The sequence below is a fragment of the Periophthalmus magnuspinnatus genome, chromosome 13, assembly GCF_009829125.3.
Source record: "Periophthalmus magnuspinnatus isolate fPerMag1 chromosome 13, fPerMag1.2.pri, whole genome shotgun sequence".
NCBI lineage: Eukaryota > Metazoa > Chordata > Actinopteri > Gobiiformes > Gobiidae > Periophthalmus > Periophthalmus magnuspinnatus.
In genome coordinates, this window is record NC_047138.1 from 16,592,083 (window position 1) to 16,618,889 (window position 26,807).

Genomic DNA, 26,807 nt, shown 5'->3' on the forward strand with positions numbered 1-26,807 from the left:
CTCCACTGCTCCTGATAGGCTGTTGAAGCTTGAAGTATGGTTCAAATGTTTCCTGTCCAGCCAGAACGACACACTTCAACACAACTTCCATGAACGGTTCTGAAATTTAGACTGTATAAAGAAGTGGACTAAGTGAGTGTGATGTCACCCATACAGTTTGGATCCATTTATATATACATTCTATGGTCTGGAGCCGCATCCTGCTTCACCAAGTCATGAGGGCATTATTGACAGGTGGATTAGCCAATCAGAGACATGCATGCTCCATTCCAGTAAAAAACAACATGGAGTAAAAAATGGGGGAAAAAATCAGCAATTGAAGAATCAAACTAATTTATTTTAGGTGAAAGAAGTGATATATTTAGTTTTGAATAATAAGAGAATTTTTGAGGGAGCTATCAAATGCTGATGAAGTTATAAAGTATACCTCACCTTTGACCTTACATTGCCCTTATTCTGGTACAGAGGTTGGCTACTTAACACTCAAAGTAAATTCCCCAAGATTGCTCTCTCTTGGGTTCATTGCAACCAGCACATCGCCCCACACTAGTTCACAGTATTAGACTAGTGTTTGTGCTGATAGAGTGGAGCCTAGTCAGCATCAGCAGCAGAGCAGAGGCCTGTCCCATCCGTCACTGCTTAATACCTCCAGCTCTAAGCTCTGAGTGCTCCTCGACTCACCGGAAAAGTACTCCTCCATGACTTCAGCCTGCACTTTATGACACATGAAATGGCTGAACAATGCAATGACCTGGTGCACCGGAGCAGAGCAATGTCCATGGCTTAGGGACTATGAGTAGCCATTATCGCTATAAGTTTTATATATACGATATTTCCCATTCACCAGACAGCTCTATCTAAGTGAGTGACACTTATGACATATCCTTAAATCTTAGAGGGACTCTGGGTTTGTCCAGGATAACTGCCTCAAGTGGAGCGTTATGGTGCTTAATGACTGAGATGACGTAATAGTAGCTGGGTGGTAGGGCTGCAAAATTCATCTCTCAAATCGAAATCGCAATTTGATTGGACTTAACTGGCAATTCACAAAAGCTGCCATGTTTGAAGCACCGTCATTTCCTTCACAAACACAAAAACCCTGTATTGACATTGACATTGACTGATTTCTGTATCAGTTTATCACTTCACATTTCAGCCACAATTGCAATATTTGCCAGAAAAATTAGATAATTTTTCCCACATCATTCTGCCCTCCTGAGTGCTTAGCGTAATAATGCTTGCGTAATAATGTGAAGGACAGCTATTCAAACCCTATGACCAGTGCGTAGTGTCATTGTATCCTTGTATCCTTGTATACATTGTATGCATTATATACACTGGGCACAGGTACTGTTTCTGCTTATGTAAAAAACAGACAAGACAAGATAGAAAAGGGCATTTGAGGGATGAGTTGTATGCACGTATGTTCTTATCATATGTCGTTGTGTTAATACATTTGATCTGTGTCAGTTTGTCAGATCCCGACCATGTGTGAATGATCTGTACCCATCACATATGAAACTTGTTGTTTTACCTGCCTGAGTGTAAACGCTGATTAACTGATGGATGTTAAACAAAAGTCACTCTGCTTTGATATGTATGTAGCTTTGTAATTCTGGTATAAATACTTAGAGCAGATGTTCGGGGAAGAGACGGAAGATGTCGGAAGGTGGCCAGTCTGTGGCCAGGGCAGGCCTGGGCCATGTCCTGTTCATATCTGTTGTAACAAAGAATAAACCTTTTTGTATTTCATAACTCACCAGGTTTTGCTAATTGATTATTATTCATCAAGATATAGTATTTTTCCACAACAGAGGCAAGGGGCATACATATAAAACTTAGGGGCATACATATACAACTTAAACTTAAATATAAAACTTAAAGGGGACCTTTAAGTTTTCTGCCTGACGCTCTAACCTCCCTTCTGCCATTCTACCATTCACCTTTAGTCAAACTATAATACATTTTCAAATGCTAACCTGGAGTACTGCACTGACCTCCCCTTAATATATCTGTGATTTCCCATTGGACCATCACAAACTCCACCTTGCCCTTGAGAGTGAGGAGATGTGATGAGTGCCTGTACACTTATACTCGTGTACACAAATATATACACACACACAGTTATATGTACTATACTATATATGTACTATACAGGGCAGATGGCAGCAGATGAAGAGTGGGCGGGTACAACACTCAGAGTCTGAGGTGGCGTGTCTCATATGCTCATGTCCAGACATTTCAGTGAAGATGGAAATGGGATTAACAAGGACAAATCCGGAAGGAGGTATGGAAATACTGTTGATATGTGACAAAATATGACAAACCTAGTGCCAGGAAGGACCTCTGTGTAAAATGATTTTAAAGGGGACATCATGAGCTTTTATGGCGTCATAATGGTTTTCCCTCATCTTTATCTTACTCACAGTTGTATTTTGATTGATTCATCCATTCATTTTCTTCTTCTGAGGCCATGGTTCTCGACCGGAAAAAGGTGGCTAACCCTCTTCGGGTGGGTGGAGAGTCCTTGTTTCAAGTGGAGGACTTCAAGTATCTTGGGGGCTTGTTCACGAGTGAGGGAAGGATGGTTCCGAGTTGGACTCCGCCAGGGATGCCCTTTGTCGCCGGTTCTGTTCGTTGTATTTATGGACAGAATTTCTAGGTGCAGCTAGGGTCCGGAGGGGGTCCGGTTTGGGAACCACAGGATCTTATCTCTGCTGTTTGCAGATGATGTTGTCCTGTTGGCTGCTTCGAGTCAGGATCTGCAGCAAGCACTGGTGCGGTTTGCAGCCGAGTGTGAAGCGGCTAGGTGAGAATCAGCTCCTCCAAATCTGAGGCCATGGTTCTCGACCAGAAAAAGGTGGCTTGCCCTCTTCAGGTGGTTGGAGAGTCTCTGCCTCAAGTGGAGGAGTTCAAGTATCTCGGGGGTTTTCATGAGTGAGGGAAGGATGGAGTGTGAGATTGGCAGTGATACGGTTGCTGTATCGGCCTGTTGTGGTAAAGAAGGAGCTGAGCCAAAAAGCAAAGCTCTCAATTTACCGGTCAATCTACGTTCCTACCCTCACCTATGGTCATGAGCTCTGGGTAATGACCAAAAGGACGAGATCACAGATACAAGCGGCCAAAATGGGTTTCTTCCACAGGGTGGCTGAGCTCTGTCACACAGGAGGAGCTCAGAGTAGAGCCACTGCTCTTATACGTTGAGAGGAGCCAGCTGAGGTGGCTTGGGCATCTATTCTGGATGCCACCTGGACTCCTCCCTAGGGAGGTGTGTCAGGAAGGACGCCCCAAGGGAAGACCCCAGACACACTGGAGGGACTATGTCTCTCGGATGGCCTTGGAACGCCTTGGGGTCTCACTGGAGGAGCTGGAGGACGTGTTTGGGGTGAGGGAAGTCTGGGAGTCCCTGCTTAGACTGCTGCTCCTGTGACCCGGCCCTGGATAAGCCAAAGAAAATGGATGGATATTGTGCCGCCATTTTTCAAATATAAGAAACCCATCCAAAGCCCATTGCTTTCTACAGTGACATGCCGTGCTAGCTAGCATACAGAGAATCAGCTCTGCAGTTCTGAACGGGAAGTCTGTGACCCAATTCTATTATGAAGTCACTTTTGATAAATATATACAACTCAAAATAGACAACATGTAAAATACAGAGCTATTTCTCATGATATACTACCTTAAAACTGAAATCTAGACAGACTTAGCTTCTAGTATTTCAGCCAATCACAGTCTCCCAAAAATGATGTCCTTTAAAGTGGAGTATGCATAGCTCTGTGTTCTGGTTATTAGCTGCTTAATGACTTGCTGAGTTGCACTAACGCTGTAATAAAGAATAGCCTTTATGCTAACAAGGTTGTGTCAGGGGCTGTAGATTCTGCTGCTAACACCGGTTCTCGTTACATTATGTGCATTACGCTTAAGCATCTAATTAATGAGGGCTCTATAAGTGTTAGTGCCAACTTCTTTATCTATAACCTGATGTTAACCCATAGACTATAGAGCTTTTGGGAAGTGAGTGCTTCATTTGGTCTAGAAACAAAGTCAACTATTAAAGTGATTGCATACTGAAAAAATGTATATTCATGTCTTAATGAAAAAAATTGTTTTAAGTTCTCATAAAACTTCATGACTCACAACAGAATACCAGGTTTGATTCCTGGTCCAGGGCTTTCAAGTTGATTTTACATGTTCAACTAATCCACCAGCTAGGTACTCCTGACCATGCAAAGGTGTCTTCTCTTCATTGTGGCATTTCACTGTAACAAGCTGCCAATCAGATATTTTGGAATTATTGAAAGGTACAGAGCACTGAGTGGGGTAGATGAAACCAGGGACTCAAGTCTCAAATGCAATAGGAAAAACTAAAATATGTCATCAAAACACAAGTCTGAATATACTAATGACGAGGGACTGAAACACCATTGTAATATGGTTAGAGTTGTCTCTACTTGCCAGGATCTAACCACCAATGTCATTAAAGGCAAAATCGGTCTTGCCCCAGTACAGATGTACTGTATAAGCAGCTCTTGAGGTCAAAATAAGTGCAATATGTCTTGTCTGATCTATTTAGAAAGCATTTTATTGTCTAATTATCAGAAAGTGCACATCTAGTTGTTGTTAGCTTTATCGTCACAGCAAAACTCCCAACTGGTCTCTGAGAGTTGTGAAATGCACTTATAAAATCATTGTGGTGAAGAATAATCTGTGCCACTGTGTCTCAAACCTAACAGTCTCTTTTATTAAAATTGGTAAACATAAAATAAACAACCTATTATAATAAAAAATATAAAGAGTACACAATAATTTTTATATGTAGAATACTTCTGTTTGTGGGGTTGTTTGAATATTTATGATGCCTCAAAATTAGCATTAACGTTAGCACTGAGACGCAAACATCTCTCTTTCTAAACACAGAACTGTCTTCCGGAGAAGTATTCAATTTAATTGTGCTATTTTAGTGTGAACTGGCAAAAACCTCACAGAGATACAATTGGACAGGAAGTAGAGACGCTAACAGTGAGGTTGCCAGGCAGTGTTGTGCACAGAGCCAATTAGGATGCTTACAATGCAAGTGAGGAACAACTTGGAACCACTGCAAAACTTTTAAAATGAACTAGTTCTATTTTTCATGTTTTTAAGACAGTCAAAATTATATACAGCACCTTTAAATAAACCATTCATCATGCCTCACTCATTTGTCTGCCACAGCCCTTCTGAAGAGTGCAGATGCAAACCTTGCTTGCTCCTGCTGCTTCCTCCTTACTTTGCTTTTTTAATAATTTTACCTCTTCCATTGCTGGGAGATTTGTTTAGTTATGATTTTCTCTTAAGTAAACCAAGATTTTTAAACCATTTTCACTTTTTTTAACAAAATTTTTGACGAGCCACCAACATGTCCGTGGGAAGAAACAAAAGGAATTCTTTCTGCGAACGCTGTCGGAACTATCAACAACAAATTATTGAGCTACAAGCACGGATATTTGTTTTGGAATCTGAAAAAGGACTTCACCGAATGCTCCCTGTGACCTCCAGTGGTAAGCAGCCTACAGTTATTTTCAGAGAAGAGAGTGAAAAAACTGCTACTTTCAACTTAAACTTGAGTGATACGGTGTCTTTTCCAAAACTTTGTAAAGACAAGAATTTCAAGCCAACGCGACAAGTGATAAGAGGCAATGCTAATATAGTTACATCACCCAAAATACAACTTACAAACAGATTTTTACCACTGTCACAGACTGATGTTGATGTTAATATACAAACAGAAAATTGATTTTTGTCGCAAAACAACAGCAATGAAGTTGGCAAAAGAGCGGCGGCAGACAGGCGGTCTGTGCCAAACGTCAAGGTCAGAGATACGCTGCTGCTAGGAGACGGTGCTATCAGAGATGTGACTCACAGAAGAATCCAAACTTGCTCGTACCCCAGTCACACTGTCTCTGAGATTACAAAACTCCTCCCAAAAGTTTTGTCAACACACCAAGGAGCTAAACAGCTGATTGTGCACGTGGGTGCAGTTGACACCAGAATGAATGAGACTGAAATCTTGAAAAAGCATTTCATTGAATTATTTGAGGAGCTTGATAAAGTGAAGGTTAAGACTTTCATCAGTGGACCTCTTCCTACCATAGACAGAAGGAAGATGAACAAATTTACCCGGCTGCTTCAGCTGTTCATGGCTGTTCAACGAATGTGCAACCAGAGGACTGCACTACATTGAGAACTTTGATCTTTTCTGGAAACGAGAGGACCTGTTCAAGGGAAATGGCCCGCACCTGAGCAGAGGTGGAGTAAGAGTGTTGACAGATAACCTCCTCCACGCTCTGAGAAACCGGCCTGGATAGGGTCCTGGGCCAGTGAGAGAAAAGAGGAATGAGAGAAGCATTCCTGCTGCACCAACCAGAGACCGAGCCAATGTGTCAGCACCACCAGCAGCACCACAACTACAACCACCACCTCCCCCAGCGAAGGAGTCACCACCAGCAGCACAACCATCTCCCCCAGCGAAGGATTCAGCAGCACCACCACCTCCCCAAGAGAACAAATCAGCATCACCACCACCTTCAAAAGTGAAGGATGCATCTCCAGCGTCACTTCCCTCAGGGCCCACATCACAGGCCTTGAACCTGTCTGTGACAGCCCCAGCAGAGGTTTCAGTCGCAACAGCACCCACATCACCTCCCCTGCCCACAGACCAGCCCTGGGTCCCCTTTGCTACATCTACTCCCTCTACTCCTCACTCTCCTTTTCCTCCCCACCTTCACCTATGGCCCTTCCCGACCATCTAGAAAGTCTCATCAGATCAGGAATTAAGATGGCTCCCCTCACACCTAATATAGAGCGATCGAGAGTTCTGGCATCAACTATGCTGAACTCTTCCCCGTACCCACTTATCCCCCCTCGTCTTTCACCCAAACTCTCCCCTGCTCCGCCTCCTCGGCCCTCACCTGGTCCCTCACCCAAACTCACCCCTGCTCATTCACCTGGTCCCTCACCCAAACTCCCCCCTCCTCGCCCTTCCCTGCCTTCCCCCAGAGCTGTTATCAACAAGAGTTAGGACACACAGGGCCTCTGCTGGCTCAGGACATACAGTCATGACAAAGATAATATCATGCTGAGGCCCTGTGATGGAGCTATATCTACAGTTACACCTCGTAGACTGATTAACAGAAGGACAGTTAGACTGTCCAATCAGAGACATTTAGTTCACATTCCCTGTAAGATGATAACATCCAGTCCTACTGAAACTAATCTGAAACTTGCTGTGCTCAATGTCAGATTTTTATGTAACAAGTCCTTTTTAATTAATGATTGAATGAATGAATTTATTTCTTCTTTTAGTCTTGACTTTATGTTTTTAACTGAAACATGGCTCGACAAAAACACAGGTAATGCAATTCTAGTGGAATCAACTCCACTCAACTTCAAATTTGAATCTGAAACACTAGTAAACAAAAAGGGTGGAGGTGTGTGTGCCTTTTTTAGAGATAATTTAGTTACTCACAGATTGTCATTTGGAGTGTTTTCATCTTTTGAGTATGTTTCATTCAAAATGGAGCTAAAACAATCCCCCTCCATACTCTACTTAGTCATATACAAACCTCCCTAGCACTGTCTGAGTTTTATTGATGATTTTACTGAGATGCTTTCAGTCATATGCACAGACTTTGATGGTTTAGTCATTACAGGTGATTTTAATGTACATGTGGATAATGTGTTTGACATGCTAAAGAGCTCAGTTCTGTCCTTGAAACCTTTGGTCTGACTCAGCATGTCAGCGAGCCCACCCACAACAGAGGACACACTCTGGACCTGCTCATCACAAAAGGAGTAAATATTTCAAATGTCAATGTGGTGGATGTTGCTCTGTCTGATCATTTCTGTGTCTTCTTTGACCTGTCTGTTTTTCCCAAACCAGCGGCTGGTCCTGCAGTTGTTCGAAGGAGACACATAAATGATAAAACAGGTGCACTGTTGATCGAAATGAAATACTTTGAAAATGCCTCATGTTCTGATGTTGATGATTTCTTGAACTCTGTAACTTCGAGTGTTTTGAATGTTCTGGACACCATTGCCCCGATGAAGGTTAAAATGGTTAAAGATAAGCAGAAAGCGCCATGGAGGAATGATGACTCGGTCAGGGCACAGAAAAGGGAGTGCCGGAGGGCCGAGCGGGAATGGCGCAAGTCAAAGCTCCAGGTTCATTATGAAATTTACAGAGAAAAGATGCACATGTACAACCACAGTTTATGTAGAACAAGGCAAAGGTATTTTTCTGACATTATTGGAAGTTGTAGTAACAACTCTCATGTCCTGTTTGCAACGGTAAATAGATTAACAAACCCCCCAGCTCCACTGCCGTTAGAACTAATTTCCACATCTAAGTGCAATGAGCTTGCAGTGTTCTTTAATGACAAGGTTCGGGGCATTAAAAATGCCATAAATTCCACAACGCAAATAACAACCCTGCACCCACCTAGACACTTAGAGCTGACTCACTTTGCACCTGTAACTGATAAAACTGTCCAAGAGATTGTCACCAGTCTGAGTTCATCTACATGCTGCCTCGATGTGTTACCCACTAAATTTTTCAAGTCTGTGCTCAACAGTTTGCTGTCACCACTCACTCACATAGTTAATATGTCACTTCAATCTGGAACATTCCCAAGCGCTTTGAAAACTGCGGTTATCAAGCCTCTCCTAAAGAAGAGCAGTCTTGATGCCACAATATTGAACAATTATCGACCGATCTCAAATCTGCCGTTTTTAGGCAAAGTCCTTTAAAAAGTTGTTTACCAAAAGCTTATTAACTTCCTCGAAATGAACAACTCCTTTGATGTCTTCCAATCAGGTTTTAGACCCCACCACAGCACTGAGACTGCTCTTATCAAGGTGACAAATGACATCCGCCTGAACACTGATGCAGGCAAAGTCTCAGTCTTGATCCTGTTAGATCTGAGTGCTGCTTTTGACACTGTGGATCATGGGATCCTCTTACAGAGACTAGGGGACTGGGTGGGCATCTCCGGTCCTATTTAGAAAACAGGGAGTACTTTGTTGAAATTGGAAAATGTATATCAGATAAAATGTCCCTGACCTGTGGGGTGCCCCAGGGGTCAATCCTGGGACCCCTGCTGTTCAATCTCTACATGCTGCCGTTAGGCCAGTTAATACGCAGCAATAATGTGTCTTACCACAACTATGCAGATGACACTCAGATCTATGTCTCACTAGCAGCAGGTGACTATGGACCAGTGGACTCACTCTGCCACTGCATCCAACAGATCAGTGTGTGGATGCAAAACAACTTTCTTCTGCTAAACTCAGACAAGACTGAAGTCATCATCTTTGGCCCACAGAAACATAGAGAAAGTGTCAGCAGTCACCTCCAGTCTCTCTCTCTAAAACCTTCAAATCAGGCTAGAAATCTAGGGGTAATAATGGACTCAGACTTGAACTTTAACAGCCACATCAAATCAATAACATCTGCAGCTTTTTACCACCTAAAAAACATGGCAAAAATCAAAGGTATACTGTCAAAGCCAGACTTAGAAAGACATCCATGCATTTGTCTCCAGTAGGTTAGACTACTGTAACGGCCTGCTCACTGGCCTCTCCAAACGAGCCTTAACACAGCTGCAGTACATCCAGAACGCTGCCGCCCGGGTCCTGACTAGAACCAGGAAGTACGAGCACATAAGTCCTGTGCTCAGGTCTCTGCACTGGCTTCCTGTAGCTCAAAGAATAGACTTTAAAGCAGCTCTGCTTGTGTATAAGTCTCTCCATGGCCTAGGTCCAAAGTATATCTCCGACATGTTAGTGCCATATGAACCATCTCGCAATTTGAGGACTTCGGGGATCGGCCTCCTGCTGGTGCCCAGAGTCAGGACTAAACATGGGGAATCAGCGTTTAAGTTTTATGCAGCTAAAACTTGGAACAGTCTTCCTGAAGATGTGAGACAGGCCTCTACTTTGACAATGTTTAAATCCAGGCTCAAAACGGTTCTGTTTAGCTGTGCATACAACTGAAAGGTTTTTATTCTGCACTCTTTTTTAATGTTAATTTTATGATGATTATTTGTGATTATTTATGTTTTGATTTGTGTGATTTTAATGTCTTTCTTATTCTGTAAAGCACTTTGAATTACCTTGTGTACGAATTGTGCTATACAAATAAACTTGCCTTGCCTTGCCCTGTCGAGCTGTGTCAGATTCTGCGTTATCCTGTGTTACCACGCTTCACCGCACCAAACAACCCAATGGAGTACATGAGCTAACTCTCCAGCTAACTCGTGTCTTTCCTCTGCTAATTAGCCCGTGGCCGCTGCACTGTTCTGGGCGCATGGATAAATAAGTGGAAAGACACTGTAATGGATCTCAGAGGGACGGGCTGCACAGGTCTCCAGTGGCTTGTTATAGTCGTGGCTCACTTCCTGTCCTCTGCTGCGGTTCAGTCATAGAGATGCTTAAGGAAAGAATACACTAAACGTAAGGTAGAAAATGAAAGTGCATATGACAGGTTTTCATGTTTTTCTAATTATGACTTGATTTGGTGGGATCAGTTAAGTGGCGGTTTGTGAAAAAGTTGATAGCAAAAATACAGTGCATCAGTATTGCTGAGGTCTGAAATACCATCAACATGGGAAATGACATCCAAAATCCAGTAAACATTGATTCAACAAAATAAAGATATTGTCCTTTATCTGTATTTTTCAGATCATAATTATTGTGGAAATTATGGAAGTGATTTACCTCTATGTATATCATATCTGCTGCAATGTCCAACCAGGAAGTAAAAGTATAAACTAACCTGTTGTATTAACTAGGAAAGAGGTGGATTTGTTGTAGTATTTTTGCTTGTAAATTCAGTGGAGACAACACAGCTACAGAGTAATAATGCATTAGTCTTCTAAAGCCGTTTTACAGATACTCAAAAAACACTTCTACTCCAGCCACAGCTGCCCTGGGGTAGACTGGCAGAAGCAAGGTTGCCAATGTGGCATCTGTCCCCTGACCACAAATCACTCACTCACACAACATACATAGGGAAGGTGGGTTAAGTGTCTTGCCCAAAGACACACAGTACGCAGTAGACTAGAGCCACTTCTGTCCTCCTACAGCACGTGTCAAACTCAAGGCCCGGGGGCCAAATGCGGCCCGCCACGTCATTTTATGTGGCCCGCAAGAAGATAAATTAAAAGGCAGGACTGTCATTTTAAAATAAGTCTATACTGCTTTAATGTGTGCATTGACAATAAACTAATGAGATTTTCCCAGCGAGTGGAACTGAGAAATATTTGCAAATAATCATCACAAAATATTTTTGAAGAAGAAAATTGTTGGAAGGAAGAAAGGTGAAGGTAAATACAAGTTTGTGCTTTGAGGAGAAAAATCTTTATATTTTTTGTGTTATGAGGCGGGGTCGGTAAAGTCTACATCGACATTCGGTTACATTTAGTGACATTTACACTGCCGCACAGTTACATCTGGCCCTTGATGGCGGCCATTTTGCTGATGTGGCCCTCGCTGAAAATGAGTTTGACGCCCTTGCCCTACAGTATCAGCTATACCCAGCAGTCTTCCATCCAACTACTCCTTTTTAACGCCTGAGACAAGACAACATTGGGCATTTTCAAGGTGCTTGCCTGTAGAATGCCAGTTGCATGTGCAGTGATTTGACAGGTTTTAGTTTTTGTGTGTGAAGTGTCATGCTCAGCGACATAACAATTATATATTATTTACAGTAAACAAAGCACTAATATTACAGATACAGATTAACTGGCAAGGCATAGACTGTATTTGTATTCCTCAAATGTGTATTGTTGCAAGCTTGCTGGTGCACAAAACTCCATATTTTCAATTGCACACTATATCGCTTTGATTCAAGGTTCAGGTGATGTACTTGGTCACCTAGCTGGAGCTCAGAGTAGCTCCTCTAGATGACCTTTTCTAGTGGCTGATTGCATATGAGTGACAGCCTTTCACTTTGTTGCTCAGAAGAGACAGCTAACAGAGAATAGATAGCTAATTCTTCTGTGCTACCTGTACTGTCTGCCTCTGTGCAGTATCTGATATGAAGACAGCATTATGTGACTGTAACCCACACCACAGAGCCCTGAGCCAGCCCCAGGGACAGCTGAGGTTAAAGCAGCACAACAAAAAGCCTCATGTAATAGCCCTGTCACTGCTAGCCGCTGCAGGACGCCTCATTTAGCTAACAGCCTGCATGGTGCTCCAGTGCCACAGAGCAGGAAAACAGAAGCCAGTGAGAACCAGAGCAGACAGACCCCCTCCACACCACGTCGACAGCGAGATGTGAGCTCCTCCACACAGATCTGTGTCAGCCATCTGGTGCCGAGGAGCAGGCCTGTAGTCAATAATGCAGGGAGGCAGGCTGTCGCTACATCACGGACACTTCAAGAACACATTTCACACGCTATGTCAAAATCACTGCGTTTGAAGATGAAAAACTCACACAGCTGGGGACTGGTCACAGGAAACACAAAAAATACAATGCTGTTAGGATAAGGATAGGATAGAATATTTTGAGATGTATTGTAAGTTGGCCTACTTTGATTTGTAAATAACTTAAGTGCCAACCACTTACAATGAAAACTGCAAGCAATGTTGGGAAAATTGTATTACAATTCATACTCAGTGGATGTGTTCAAGGATCTAGATATTTTATGTAATACTCTGCTATATTGACTTAACTTGGTCACCAATCGTCAAGTCCATTCCTAGAATCACAAGATTCTTGAAACTGGGCCATATCAGATGACTAGAATAATTACATAACCTCAAAATTGTATTAGATGTTTACTGTGTGTTACATGCCCAAGAGAAATAAATTGGTGACTTGTGTCCACCATTGGAAACTATTGGATTTTTGGAGTAACTTGTATTTGGAACATTTTGAATTGTGCATATGACGGTAGCCATTGTACAAATGCAGAAACAATCCATTTGGTTTTAGAAATTATCTTGCTGAAGAATTCCGGGCCAGTAGTAGAGTTCTTCTCAACATGGTCAAACAACTGTGACATTGCAATCACCACAAGGAGCATTTTGAATGTAAAAGAGGTTACTATTTTTGTTTTTGGCCAAATATTGTATCCCTGCATTCTTTTTCTCCTGAAAGCCCCAAGCATTGGCCCTTTACATTCTTGTCACCTCTACATGCTCTCTGCAGCACTGAGCCATGTGCTAAGCTCACAACACATTCATTACTTTCTAATGGCAAACATGTAAGCACACTGTGGAGTAGACTGCAAATGAACGCATTCATTTTCAAGCACTTTCCCATTTACCAGATTGACTCGGTGAGCTATTCTTAGTCATATTCGCCTGTTTAAGCTTGTCAGCACAAATACATCACGGGGGAAGCTAAAAAAGTGTCATGGCAAGAAGATCTAGCCTTGAGTCAAACGAATGAGGCTGTACAGTAGATAGCAGAAGACAGGGATACATCAGCACATTGTAAACTACTGTGAAAAGAAAACGGTAAGACAATGCTCTTTTTTTGGCATCAAGCGTGGAATTATTTGGACAGCTCATTTTGATAAGAGCCGTGCTGTAAAATGTCACCGAGATTCATACAGTGGGTCTATAGCTCTGCGCTCGCCTCCATTCCTCACTATTATGAAATGCAAATGTTATGTCAGCCCCGCCACACATGAAATAAATCTGTCATTGTGCTCATGGTTCATGCACACAATTGTAAGTTATTGTAGAATAGATACTGGGGGATGGTGTCTAAAGGGTTAATTCAATAGGGGGCATATTGTGAACGTTTGGTGATGTTATGGTTATATTCTATGCATTCCTTCTGTAGCGTGTGGACAAAATTAGCATTTTCATTATGCTAACAGCAAAAATGAGGCTCACCTGTCCATATAGCTATAGCCAAATGAAAGAAAAAAAACAAAAAACAATTGTGTTGTCATAGCTCATTTTAAAATTTCTGGTTTGTCAAATTACCAAATTAGGTGAAAGTGAAACTTTTTACAGCAGTAAATGCAATATGAATCATTTTATTTATAAACACTGTAACAATAGTTTTATATTATACAAAAAGTAGAAAGTCATTGTTATTACATCATATCAACAGGAGCTAGTCTCACACGTGCAATAATGAACTGTCTCCAGGTGGGTTGTTTACTGTAGACAGCATCCTACACTGCATGCTATCATCACCCACTGAGCCCACAAATATCATACCATTTTCACATCTGTATATTTAATCTACACCTGCAGTGAAAATAAGGCTTGTAACATATTAAAACAAACAATATTAAATGCAATACGGCTATGACATTATATCATATAGAAGTTAATGCTAGATAGTTTTAAGCATATAAGACTTCAAACTGTTGTAATGCTGCGCACTTGCTTGGTGCTCTGCTCGCTTAGTGTGTCACTCTGGAAGGACTGGCTGCTTGAAGAGATCACATCAGGAACCTGAGTAGAAACAAAAAAGATATGGTGATATGATAACTACACCTTAATTAGTCTTAAAAAAGTATGAACAAAGATTTAATTCATAATGAACAAATTGTTTATTAAGAATGATTTAGGCTTAGTTGTACTTAGTAAATACCTTAATTCTATTCCTAATTAAGTATCTGTGTAATCCCTCAGTCAACCAGGTAGGCTCCATAACGATAGAAAATGTGTAATTCTGATTCTAAACTGGACAAGTTTAAAGGTCCTATATAACACACTATTAATGCTAATTAATGTGTAGCTATAAAGTGTTGCCAGATAAAGATTACCGGTATATATTCTTGGAACATTCTGGGATTTTGACTATGCATGTCAAGGCTGATTATTGACTTCTTTTATAATTGATTGATTTCATATATTGTTACTTTATGTCCTAGATGGCTGTAATTTTCATCCTTCAGGGGACAGCAGAACAGTATAGATTCTTGTAGCAGTCATTGTAGGACCCCATATGTCGTGGTTCTTTTTGGAAAATAAGGTACAGAATCTGACCCACGTAGCCCCATTAAGCTAAAGCAATTTTCCATTGCACCAAAGAAAGCAAGTGCCAGAAAGACTTGTGAAAGACCAATAGGGGCAATATTAAAAAAAAAAAAAAAAAAAAAAGAGTTACTGGAACTGCAAACGATTCCTACAATGCTGAAAAAGCTTTAAGTAGACTACTCCCGTGACCTTGAACAAATATGCTCCAACCTTGCTCCGTTCTTTATTAGATGCTGGGATATTACCACGCACTTATCAATACAGACCCCTCAACTGAATCAATAAATCCATTAGGTCCAACCCTCAGCGGTACAATTACCTCATAAACATCGACAATCTCCGATCACTGGGCAGGACTAAGGAGATTACAGTTATAAAAAAAAACTAATTTTCACATTCGCTTTTTACCAGGCCTTCTTCAGTGTTCATGCATCTTTACATGATTTTGTACCCTGTTCTGAAAGCTTTTACAGCATGAATTGTGTTACAAATTCATAAATAAATGACTACATGTTTAGCCTGTTGTGTATCTTACCTTATCAAGAGAGTTGGAGGCCGTAATTGGGATGGGCGGTCCAATAATGAGTTCATTAAAGAAGGTATCTGTGAATAGGGAAAAAGCAATTAGCATAATGTATTCTGACATCACAATGAGATAGCATGCTAGCGTGCAATTGGGTTTATTTTCTTTGTGAAGAAGTGCTGTAAAACAAAGTGCACAATTATCTTAGTACATTGCATAATTAGTTTATTATGCCAATGTAGTTTATTAAAATATGTTCTATTGTTTATTTTGGAGTATTTTACAGAATATATCAGATATTTCATAATTTGTTTTAATACCATTAACAATTTAGCCATAAATAACATTCTACATTCTATATCTGTAGCCAGAGCTGACTTGGGGGAGACTGATTGGGATTTTCTGTCAACGTGGATGAAGTGTCTTGCACAAGAACACAAAATGTATGAGTCAGGATCGTAGACTGTATATATAAATGGACATATCTAACCTGCTAGCCGCCACGTTCCAAACAGGAAGTGAGCATGAGCACGCTTCCGGCTTGATTGATTCTGGCTCCAATTCACTTTACACTGAAACACTGTCACCTCTCTTTCTGTAACTGCTGCTCATCAGGCTCATCATTTTGGTCTTAAAATGTTCATATTGACCCTTTCTGCATGATCCTGGTATTTTTTATTTCGCTAGTGTGTCCGTAACTCAAGATATGAACGGTAATAACAGACAGATGCCTTCTTCCCCCGAGTTTGCTCCCTCTAGAATTAGAAACAGATTTTATTGACAGCATCGCTAATCACCTGCTACCTGCTAAACCAGCAGTGCAGGCAGGGAGGGGCGTTACCTTCAACAGCCTCGCTCTGGATTGGCTCTTTGGTTGCTATGATACTCACAGTCGGAATTCCTAATATGCAACTTGGCTCCAGATTCACCCCATAACTGCGAGCCTAAATGACTTTCATTTGACTGGAGCAGGAGTGACGTTACAGTCCCTTAGTCCACTTCTTTCTACAGTCTATGGTACGGATGTAACAACCAACCACTGGGTTTTAGATGAACACTCTAACCACTGAGCCATATTTCAGAGCATTTCACAAACAGACACATTTTGGAATCTTTGGAATGTACAATGTAACCCTTCACAAACTCAAATCTAACTCTATAACTTTTTTGTTATTTTTTTTTTTTATCTTTTGCTCACCTCTGTCAGTAGAATATCCCAGGTTGACCTTCCCCTCTCCCGCCCCAGCAACAGAGATCTTCCCGTTTTCTGATTGGCTGAACCTGTAAAATGTCCACATGAATGGTCCAATCAGATGAACTAACCTTTAACTAAGACATCCTACAGTCATTTTGTGGGAGACTTGGTAGCAAGTAATTTTCTTCAGTCTCAAAATGACAATATTTCACCTTTTATTTTCTTAGTGCCCTGGGGGATAAGCCTTTTTATTTTATTTTAAACCTATCAAAATTACTCATGCTTAAAACGCATTTGGGTGTAGAAAATGGCTGACAAATACAAAACCATAAACTAGCATACAATATCTACTTCTTATATTGGCTATTTGAATTGTAATTAGGCTTTATATTTAATGCATGTATGGTTTAAAAATGCATGTCTCAATCTTTTTATAATGAGAGAAAACAAAAGCCTATTAACTTGAGAAATTAGCATTAGCCGAGCATGCTAAATTGACTTATTGTGCTGCTTAGTCAAATGTGACCATGTGCAAACTGAGATACCAATTTTGCTTTATGTAAAACAAATGGCTAGCTTTACCTTATGGCTTGCTGCAGGCCCCGTTCTGAAAAATAGTAAGAAAAGAAAATGAGCCATCACTTGTTTATTCACTGACCACGCTGTTGTTCTTTCATCTATACCGCCGTGACAAAAGTTGTAAATGTCCTAGCGTTTATTAGCATTAGCCTTAGCAGTAATATGTTAGCCTGGAGTGAATTGCGATTGGAAAGTGAATGCAGGAGCGCTAATGAGTTCTGTAAGGCTGCTTCACGGTTGCCAAAGGTCCTTAAGGCTGCTACAAAAGCACGATAATATAGGCGCAGATGGAGCTAGCCCAGGGAGATGTCCAAACTACTTTTACACAATAAGGGTTGGTGTGGTCGCTATATTCACATCCCTGCTGCCATACTGTCCAAAGTCTTTCTGTAGAAGGGCAGCATATGGTGTGTTGTCCATATGTTTTTGAAAAGGACAAGCTAATTGGTAACACTGTACTGTGATCTAGCAATTGCAGTGTTTGTATAATATTATCATTGACTTTGCCAATTTGAATGGTATGCTCTGCATGATTTGATGGCTAAACATAGAGGAAACTACATGATCCATGACCATGATCCTTTGCATGATCCTTACAGTACATCCAATATTTTAAAAAAACATTATAACTTAACAGTTTTTTTGTTTTAAGGGCACTGTACCTAATTTTGTACAGTCTTAAAAATGTGAATAACAGAACCACTTTATTTGCAATTACGGTTTGCAGCAGTCCAAAGTTATTCTTCACTTTCCAAACGCATTCCTCTTATCCTAATTATTCACTGCGATGAGTTATGAGTGCTTTTCACAGGTTTCAGAGTCCAAAGCATCATGGTTAAGCTAACAATAACCAGCACACTTCCTGGTTCTCAGATGGTATACGCTTTATACATTTTTGGGCTTATTTTGAGTCAAAGAGCTTCTTTTGCGATGCATCTGTACTGGGACAAAACACATTTTGTTCAACCACATGGACAAAAGCCTGACAGAGAGACTTAAATCTTTTGAAAATATAGCAATAATAATTTATACTCTAAAATATATTTTTTATTTCTTTGTGGGCTCAAAAGCTATATAATTTTCCCAGCAATAGCAAAAATGAATATCAATACGTCCTTATATGTCATACAGGTGGAAATGTGTATTTTGTACTATAAACTGGTACAAGGCATCTTTCCTTTTTTTGGTCCGTACAATATTATACACTGACATCCAAGTGATCCCACCCTCAATCCTGGTGTTGATGCTCCTTGCGCTAACCACTCTGCCACTGTTCTCTTTAGTACAAACTTCTACCAGGCGTGACAGCAGAGCGAGGACAAGTGTATTAGAAGTTTCAGGTGGAGAATCGGCAGTGGGGGAGAAAGGGTCACCACTATTTTTGATAATCCCTCGCGCCTTGAATCAGTCACAGGGATTACAAAGTCCATTCTGAGGTGAGCTGTTGGTTATCTCTCACACAACAGACCTGCTCTACTCTAGTATAAACACAACACAACATTTAGTTTTGTAAAGAACTTTAGTATGGGCAAAACCAGCAGAACATATAGAAAAAATACTAGCAAAAATCTACACCTGGCTGTCCCTCCGCAGTTTATGTCATCAGCCAGTCATACCCCGCTACTTTTACTTTTTGAATTTTAAAACATCTTATAAATACACTCCCTTTCCCCTCCTTAGTTCATCCAGTTATGTGCCACAACCTTCATCTGTCCAATCTTATTACATCATTGTAGCAGCAGAACCAGTAGTCTCCTCAGGCTTGATCGACTTGGCTTTATTACTTGTTAAAGCCTAAAACTTGTTTTTAGCCTAAAACTCATCTAAAATTGCAGCATATTTTTTCACTGAAATACATAGAACAATCATCTCCACAAACCTATAATAATGGAGAGTATGGCTACCTATCACAATGGAGAATGTTCCGTAGTATGATTTCAATGGAATCATGCAGGTGATGTTGAACCTTCAGAAGGTTGCTTGGTATTGCATTAGTTTCATTGTACAAACAGTATACATCAGCTCTTGACTCCCCCTGCTGGCTAATTGCACACAGTACTCCTCTATCTATTATATACCATTGTAATTGTTATATATGACATTGTAAACATGATGGCTTGTTCGGGCTAACACAGCAGTGGTTCAGGAGGTGAGAAATCATTATTGGGCCTTAACACTTGCTCTCTGACCTGTCTGCTGTATCCTGCGGTGGGAAGCTTTGTGCTGACAACAACTGTTCTCTTTTTGTCAGAAAAATACTGCATGCCCTTGGAATAGGCCAGCATGGGGCAGTGCCAAGCCACAGCGTGTATCCTCCTGTCTGCCTCATTATACTTTAATCACACTTTCTCTATATAACCGAAGGGAGGTAACGCTTTCTCACCTCCGGTAATCTAAGCAGAGAAATAAAAGTGCCTACTTGTTCGTCCCCTTCGTCTGAGGCAGAGGACAGTGGCGACGCAGAGCAGGGCGAGAGACAGCAGGGCAGAGAGAGAGCCCAGTAACGCCACGGCAACGCTGCAGTCGCTATCCTCCAGCACCTCTGCAACTGACACACACACATAGAGACGTCACATAGACTAACATGACAAAATGTAGGTGCAATTTAAATGTGCTCTATGTAACTTTTCTTGGGGAGGGCTTATGGGATCTACTTCTCCAACTGTTCATATTTTGCCTGGGATTTTGCCAGGTGATTTTATCGGGATCAAGAGGTGACCCTGCCCTAGTTTTTTTTAGTTTTTTTTCTAAATGAAAGATAGATAAGTTTAATGGCATACAACATTCCAGACAGAGCAATAACATCTCCATGGAGACAAGGGACTGGCAGAACATCCACGGGAAAAGTTATGTAGTGCATCTTTAATTTAGGCTTGTAACACAGTCAGTTCAACTAGCCTAATTAGCAGGTTAGATTTTACATTTGACTCTTTTGTACAGTTTCAGTCAATAATATAAAACTGTCTAACCATGTTTTGTTTACTAATGCATTTATATATTGTAATTTTGTAATATGTTTAGGTTATTTTATTTTATTTTGTTTGTTTAGGGTACTGTTCCATTTGTATCCCCATACTATAATATATATTTTTGACTCTATTTCAAGTTTGCACCATTTACCAAAGAAAGATCATACTACAGCGTACCAAAGTCAATGTCAAGCATCTAAATTTTGGATGCTTCTGACCTTAAGAGCTGTTTTTACAATATTATTAGTCTGTCTACATCTCTAAAGCAAAAATGGTCTGTTCCACCTTGTGATGTCAGGTAGCAGCAAGTGTACGGAGTTTAAAAACACAGTGGAGCACTTCCTGTATTACCACATGACATCACCAGGTGGAACAGAGTTTTCTGTTTGAGAGAAGAACTCAGCCTAAATATGCAGAGTTTGTGTGTTAAACATGTGTGAAACGAAACACAACTCAGATATGTTTTTGATGAGGAAACAACATTATAACATAGATCAGTAAATGAAGGCTTTAGTGTTGGCCCTTTAAGATCTGAGTGCAAATAGTGTCCTGTAGTTGTTTATTCTCTCATTCTAATTCAAAGGCAGGCAGCAGTTTTGTGGAGTAAGTGCTTTAGAAATGGTACAAGTGCAGCTGCAAATGGAATCAAATTGAGGTTAAAAATCAGCATGTTTAAACATCAGACAGGAGAGAAAAAATGCAACTGCAGGCTTCCAAACTCATGAGTCAACTCTTATTTATATTATATTATACAACTTAATAACAACAACAGTTTTTTCTTTAACTTTGGTCTTGTTTGAAATGATTATCTGATGGTTCAAATTATTCTCTAGTTTGTTATGTCCTTGAGCAAGACATTTCATCCACTGATACAACCGTTCAGTGTGACTGAGGAGTGAATAATGAATGGATTTAATTGAGAAATGTTGATTACCAGTTCTCTAAAAGGGACCTTTGGGAATTATAATATTGTCTTGTATGACATAAATGAATATCTATAAATCAGTGTCAGATAAAGTTTGGCACAACAGCGTACTTTACCATACAACTCATTTTGATTGACATTTTAATATATGAAAAATTAAAATTATGGATGGATGACATATGGTAATTGATGACTTGCAAAAGGAAATTTGCCATACCACAAAATATAATTTCTCTTGTTTACTGGTTTAGTCCTGGTTTGGCCCTAGTTTAGTCCTAGTTTGATGCTGGAATAGTTCTGGTTCAAACCGGGTTGGCAGTTGTCTAGTTGATGGTGGCTCAGTACTGCATTAGCAATTTCACATATATTCATATTTTGTGTGACTCCAAATTGTGTTTAAAGTGTGGTGCATTTTTCAACCCCGAGGTCATGACACTCCAAAAAATCTGACCCTCAGGAAAATTGAGTTGAATTGCTCTGCGCTACACTGTAGCCATTATTCATTCACTCCATACTTGGTTGTGGTGAGATACTTCTATATCCACAGCTGCCCTGGGGTAGACGGACAGAAGTGAGGCTGACACGGCACCATCGGCCTCTTCGACTAATCCCTCACGCGCGCGCGCGCGCACACACACACACACACACACTCCAAACATACTAGGCAAGGGGGGTGAAGTATCTTGCTTAAGGACACAATGACAGGGTTGGTGGAGAAGTGCTCTAACCACTGAGCCACTATTGGCTCCTATATAAGTATATTGTTACAAGATGAATGTTTCATAAACTGATGTTGCCAGGCTGATGTTTCATACCCACAGTGAGGCGGACTGTGCTGCTGAGTGGCTCTGTCATGGCTGACACACACACCAGGCAGTGAACGTCACAGCTGGAGGAGGCTTTGACACTGAGGTTACTGCTGATGGAGAACTGGCCCTGTCCAGTCTGCTCGGAACTCAGGTTATAATCAGTACTGCTCACCTGCGCACACACACACACACACACACACTTACATATATACACAATAAGGTTAAGGTTAAGATACACTTTTTGTCGTCCCCATAGGGAAATTTGTCCTCTGTATTTGACCCATCTTCAATACTGCTAAGGCAACCTGTCAAGAGCAGCAGACCCATCTCCACATGTTGAGCTAGTCTTGGTCAGGACTATTTTAGCAGGAAAATTTTACCTACTGCACATGTTTTGGGTTGATGGGGAATCGGAGTGTACAAAGGAAACCCAATAAGGACACATCACTATAGCCCTGGTAAGTGCTGGACCTTTGGGGCTAAGAGCATGACATTATGGCAAATGTATGACAATTCCTGACCACCCCAGCTTATGAAATCCAATACTTTTAAAAAACATTTGAAATTTTTGAGTAAATGTCCACACTTAATAGTAGTAGGTGTTAGAATAATATTGGTTTTGGGGGATAGCCTCCTACTTATTCTGAACAATAAGAGTATGTTATAGTAAAGCCCCCAGGTTTAAAGGTTTAAAATAAAAAAAATAAAAAAAACATTTGTAATAATACACATATAGAAGTGGGTGGCGCATCCACAAATACTGTTAATAACATTAGTTTTGAATCAAGCAAGTGATACGGCCTAAGAAACTCAGCTCCAAAGAATACAGGCTTACTCAAGGCATAGATTATACTTACGTATGTTTTGACAAGTGGAACAGATAAACATATACCTCATTTAAGCTATATGCTTACGCACAAACCTTATATAGTAAGTAGTGCTTGTACCTGTCTGTTGTTGAGTTTCCAGTGCAGTGTGGGCAGAGGGGACCATCCTGCTGCCTGACATTCAAACTCCACAGACTGCTCTTTCAAAGCCATCCTCGACTGCCCCAAGATCCTCACTCTGCCCTTTTCTGGGAGGAAAAAAACGCATATTAGAATATTTGCATTTTGGTCACGTATTATTATAACGGGCTATAGTTTGATTGACATGCGCCCTCCAATACTAGCATTCTGTGAGAATTAAATCTATGGTAATTTGGTGTTGTTGCTCTAGAGACTTTCTGACCCAAAGTCCAAACTAACTTTTAGATATTTGAAAGAGTCAAAACATATAGTTTACTTAAAGGTTCACTTTGTAACTTTTCTGGAGAGGCACAACACCTGCTAGTTAAACGTTAATGTTTAGTTTTTAGAATGTTCCACAGTATGGCATTAAAGGTCCTAAAAATAACTCTTGAATCTATAATGTTGATACCTGATGAAAAACACACCTGGAGCTGTATTTTTTTGTTCACACAAGTTTGAGTAATATTTTATTATTTGTATGTATACATCTCCAAAGTGCAAAATGCTCTGTTGCACCTTGTGATGTCTCACAAGTTAAGTTACCTTTTATTTAGAAGAGACTGGAAATTCCAGGGCTGAAATTATCAAAATAATTTTTGAAGGTGTATGGAGTTTATAAATACAGTGGAATACTTCCTGTATTACTACATGACTCTCTATATGAGAGGAAAAAAATATGCAGAATTTGTGTATTAAACATGTCGTAACGGCAGGTACAGGAGCGGACCAAGGAATGCAGACTAGGGGGAGTTTTACAGTGTTTATTAACAGTTTGTGAAATAATATGAGTCAATAGTTCATTAAACACACGGGAGGCGAACCAGGCGTTGAGCAGAAACGGGTAACACCTGGACCAGACGAGGACAGGATCGGACTCAGGAACAGAGCAAGCCAGGCGGGGGTAGTCCGGAGCAGACACGGAGACAGCCAGGGCCGGAGCGAGACAGGATCGGAGACGAGACCAGGGGGAACCGGGCAGGAGTAATCCAGAGAGCGAGGACCAGGGCAGGAGACGAGAAGCAGACCGGAGACCAAGACAGGACAGGAGGCGAAGACGAGGAGTGGACTGTACCGGAGCTGGAGCGCAGGGTCAGGAGCAGGAGCGAGCGAGGGAGCAGGAATCTGGGAAACAACAAAATCCAGTAAGACACGAGTAGGCAGGTAACGAGATACAAACTTGAGCTGGAACATTCACGTTTACACGCGGACGGTCTGGCTCCGAGTGTCATCTGCCGAGCCCTCATATACGCGACAGCAGGTGGTGATGATTGTGCTAATGCGCTCCAGGTGCGCACGGGAGGAGTAGGAACTCCGCCCAGCTCCGGATTCAGACAGGTAGGGGAGGGGGAGAGCACACAGGGAGACAGACAATGCAGGCATCATGACACACAACTCCGGGTATGTCTTGATAAGGAAACAATATTATAACATATATCAGAAAATAAAGTAATATTGGCCCTCTAAAATTCATCTCCATGGACACGAGTGACCAAGTCATGTTACAGGTCAGATCTGTAAAGAAGTTCACAGCTATACTAAACAAAACTATACTAACAAATATACTAGACCAAGCAATAATAACAAGAAGACAAGACATTTTGGCAGGACCTGTAATTAGAATTGTAGTGCAGTTCACAAAATATCTTTCAACTTTTGCAAAAATAGTTACAAATTGTATTTATTTGCAATGTACGGCTGCACAATCATATTTTGTGTGATCATGTTCACATATTGCTGCATCTTTAGTAAACTTAATTTTTGCTCTATACACAGTTGAAGTCACTCACTCTGTTTAAAAAGACACATATGATGCACTGAAATTGAAACATACACATGGGCCAAAAATATTAGTGCTAAATATTTAGACATCTTTCAATATCTGATAAAGATATTCAAATCCCAAACTGATATCACTGTCCCTATTGCACAATTTCTTCGTTGTAAGCTGTGATTCATTTTACTATAATTATTTCTCCAATGAGTTTACACCAAAGTTTTTAATTGAATCCATCAATAACAGCTTTTTACACCTTTATTTGATGACATTTGCTCTGTGTATAAAACACACAGTAAAGACCAAGGGATCACTTTTCATTTGCCACTTGAGAATGATTTTATATTCAGTCTATCTTGGTGATTGATCTGTTGCCTCTTCTCTCCTCCTCTCTCTGCCAAATAAGCCACTTAGGTCCGTGCTCGCTACAGTAGCTCGTATGTGGAATCTACGGGCCCTGGCTGTGTGGGGAGTGGACGATTGCTATAGACAAGAGATGATTACAGAAGCTGGGGAGTACTGTCGTCGGGAATGACATGTCGGACTTGATTTAGCGTCAGAGCTTCTGATGCTGTGAGCGCGTTATTGGCTGCCGCTGTTCTCCTCCGAGCGTTGATTTGTTGTCATAAACATACAGTGAAACAGAGAGCTGCTTGGAAGAGACAGAAGGAACAAAGCTTTACATGGGAACAATAGTCTGCCGTGTATTGATGAGGAGGTAGAGATGATTGACAGATGATGGGAGGGTGGACATCTTTGTTTGTGGGATATGAGATGAGGTTTGTCAACATAAGCAAGCTGTCTAACTGGTGGAACAATTGTAGACCCATTATACTAAATATTTTTTTCTTCAGCAGTTAATCATGTTATGATGTTAAACCCCATAAAGTAATTTGGTTTGATGAGGTTGTCTTTCAAATTAGATGTCAGGGTTGTGTCTGGATTTGAGCGAGCATGCCCAGGGACTCGAAAAACATTAAGAGGCTATGCTATATCAGAATCAAACCAAGATTAACCTTGACTAAACTAAACCAGGACTAAAACAAGACTGAACCAGTACTAAACCAGGGCTAAAACAGGACCAAATCAGGCCTAAACCAGTAGTGAACCAGGTCTATGCCAGGCCTAAACTAGTACTGAACCAGGTTGTGAACCAGGTCGAACCAAAACTATCCCAATGTAACCCTTATATTTTGTTTTCACCAGTCTCTGGAGGCTGTGGATATGCCGGGTTACAGTTAGATATAGTATGTGTTATCTTCTTCTTGCTGTTTCCCTTGCTACCCAAAAACCAACACGGCAGGACAGTGCACCGCTCAACTGTTTTTTTTCAGCAACTCTCAATTCTCCCCAACTTAACATGTGCGCGCCCTAATGCGCGTTCCTTGGTGCGCTCCCCAAAATGAGCTGTACCGAAACAAAACAATAGGAACCAAAATTATTATTAAGTAAATGTACCTTACCCAACATAAAATAATAAATAAATATGAACTATTAATAAAATAAATACAAGACAATAAACAAAATACTAATGTCCCCAAATTAATGTTAATACATAAAATAACATACATCAAATAAATGAAAGGTTACACCAAGTCTAAACTAGGATTGAACCAGGACCAAACAAGGACCAAGCCAGGCTATATGTATCACCAAAACCAAACAATTTGTATTTAGAAAGTATTTTTAGATTAGATTTACATGTTTAATTAAATATATATATATATTTTATCCTTTTAGTTTAGTGCATATGTTATATGTGCAACAGTTCTATGCATCTACATGTTAAATCTGCTGATAAGGTTTCTACTGCTGGAAGGATATTGTATTGGTATGGTACAAATGGTGGTTTTCATCTAAAATGGTTCTGTATTTGACTAAAACATAAAGTTGATGATCCTATGTGCTGTAACTGCCTTCTTCATTGTATTTGTTCATTTCCTTAAAATCTTTGTCAAGTCAACAAGGATGTTTACATGTCAACTACACATTTTCCATCTTTTAAGATTTTTGTCTCCCTATAGAAAGCAGAGAA

The 26,807-nt window shown here is 40.6% G+C and overlaps 2 protein-coding genes across 3 annotated transcripts in view; both read right to left on the reverse strand.

The window, feature by feature from the left end:
* Window positions 1–26,807, reverse strand: part of pcp4b (Purkinje cell protein 4b) — an 86,302-nt gene that overhangs the window by 49,688 nt on the left and 9,807 nt on the right. The window contains exons 3-5 of one of the 2 annotated variants that reach the window (XM_055226068.1): window positions 22,936–23,063; window positions 21,999–22,160; window positions 19,705–19,827 (exon numbers count right to left, since the gene is read on the reverse strand). In XM_055226068.1, the coding sequence (XP_055082043.1) occupies window positions 19,705–19,827; window positions 21,999–22,160; window positions 22,936–23,063 (413 nt within the window). Of the gene's footprint in view, window positions 1–19,704; window positions 19,834–21,998; window positions 22,161–22,935; window positions 23,064–26,807 lie in introns of both variants that reach the window. The other variant, XM_055226067.1, reaches the window with a different exon arrangement.
* Window positions 3,355–26,807, reverse strand: part of sgcg (sarcoglycan, gamma) — a 180,934-nt gene continuing 157,481 nt past the window's right edge. The window contains exon 9 of the mRNA XM_055226069.1: window positions 3,355–3,367. The gene's annotated coding sequence lies outside the window, so the exon portion shown is untranslated. The remainder of the gene's footprint in view (window positions 3,368–26,807) is intronic.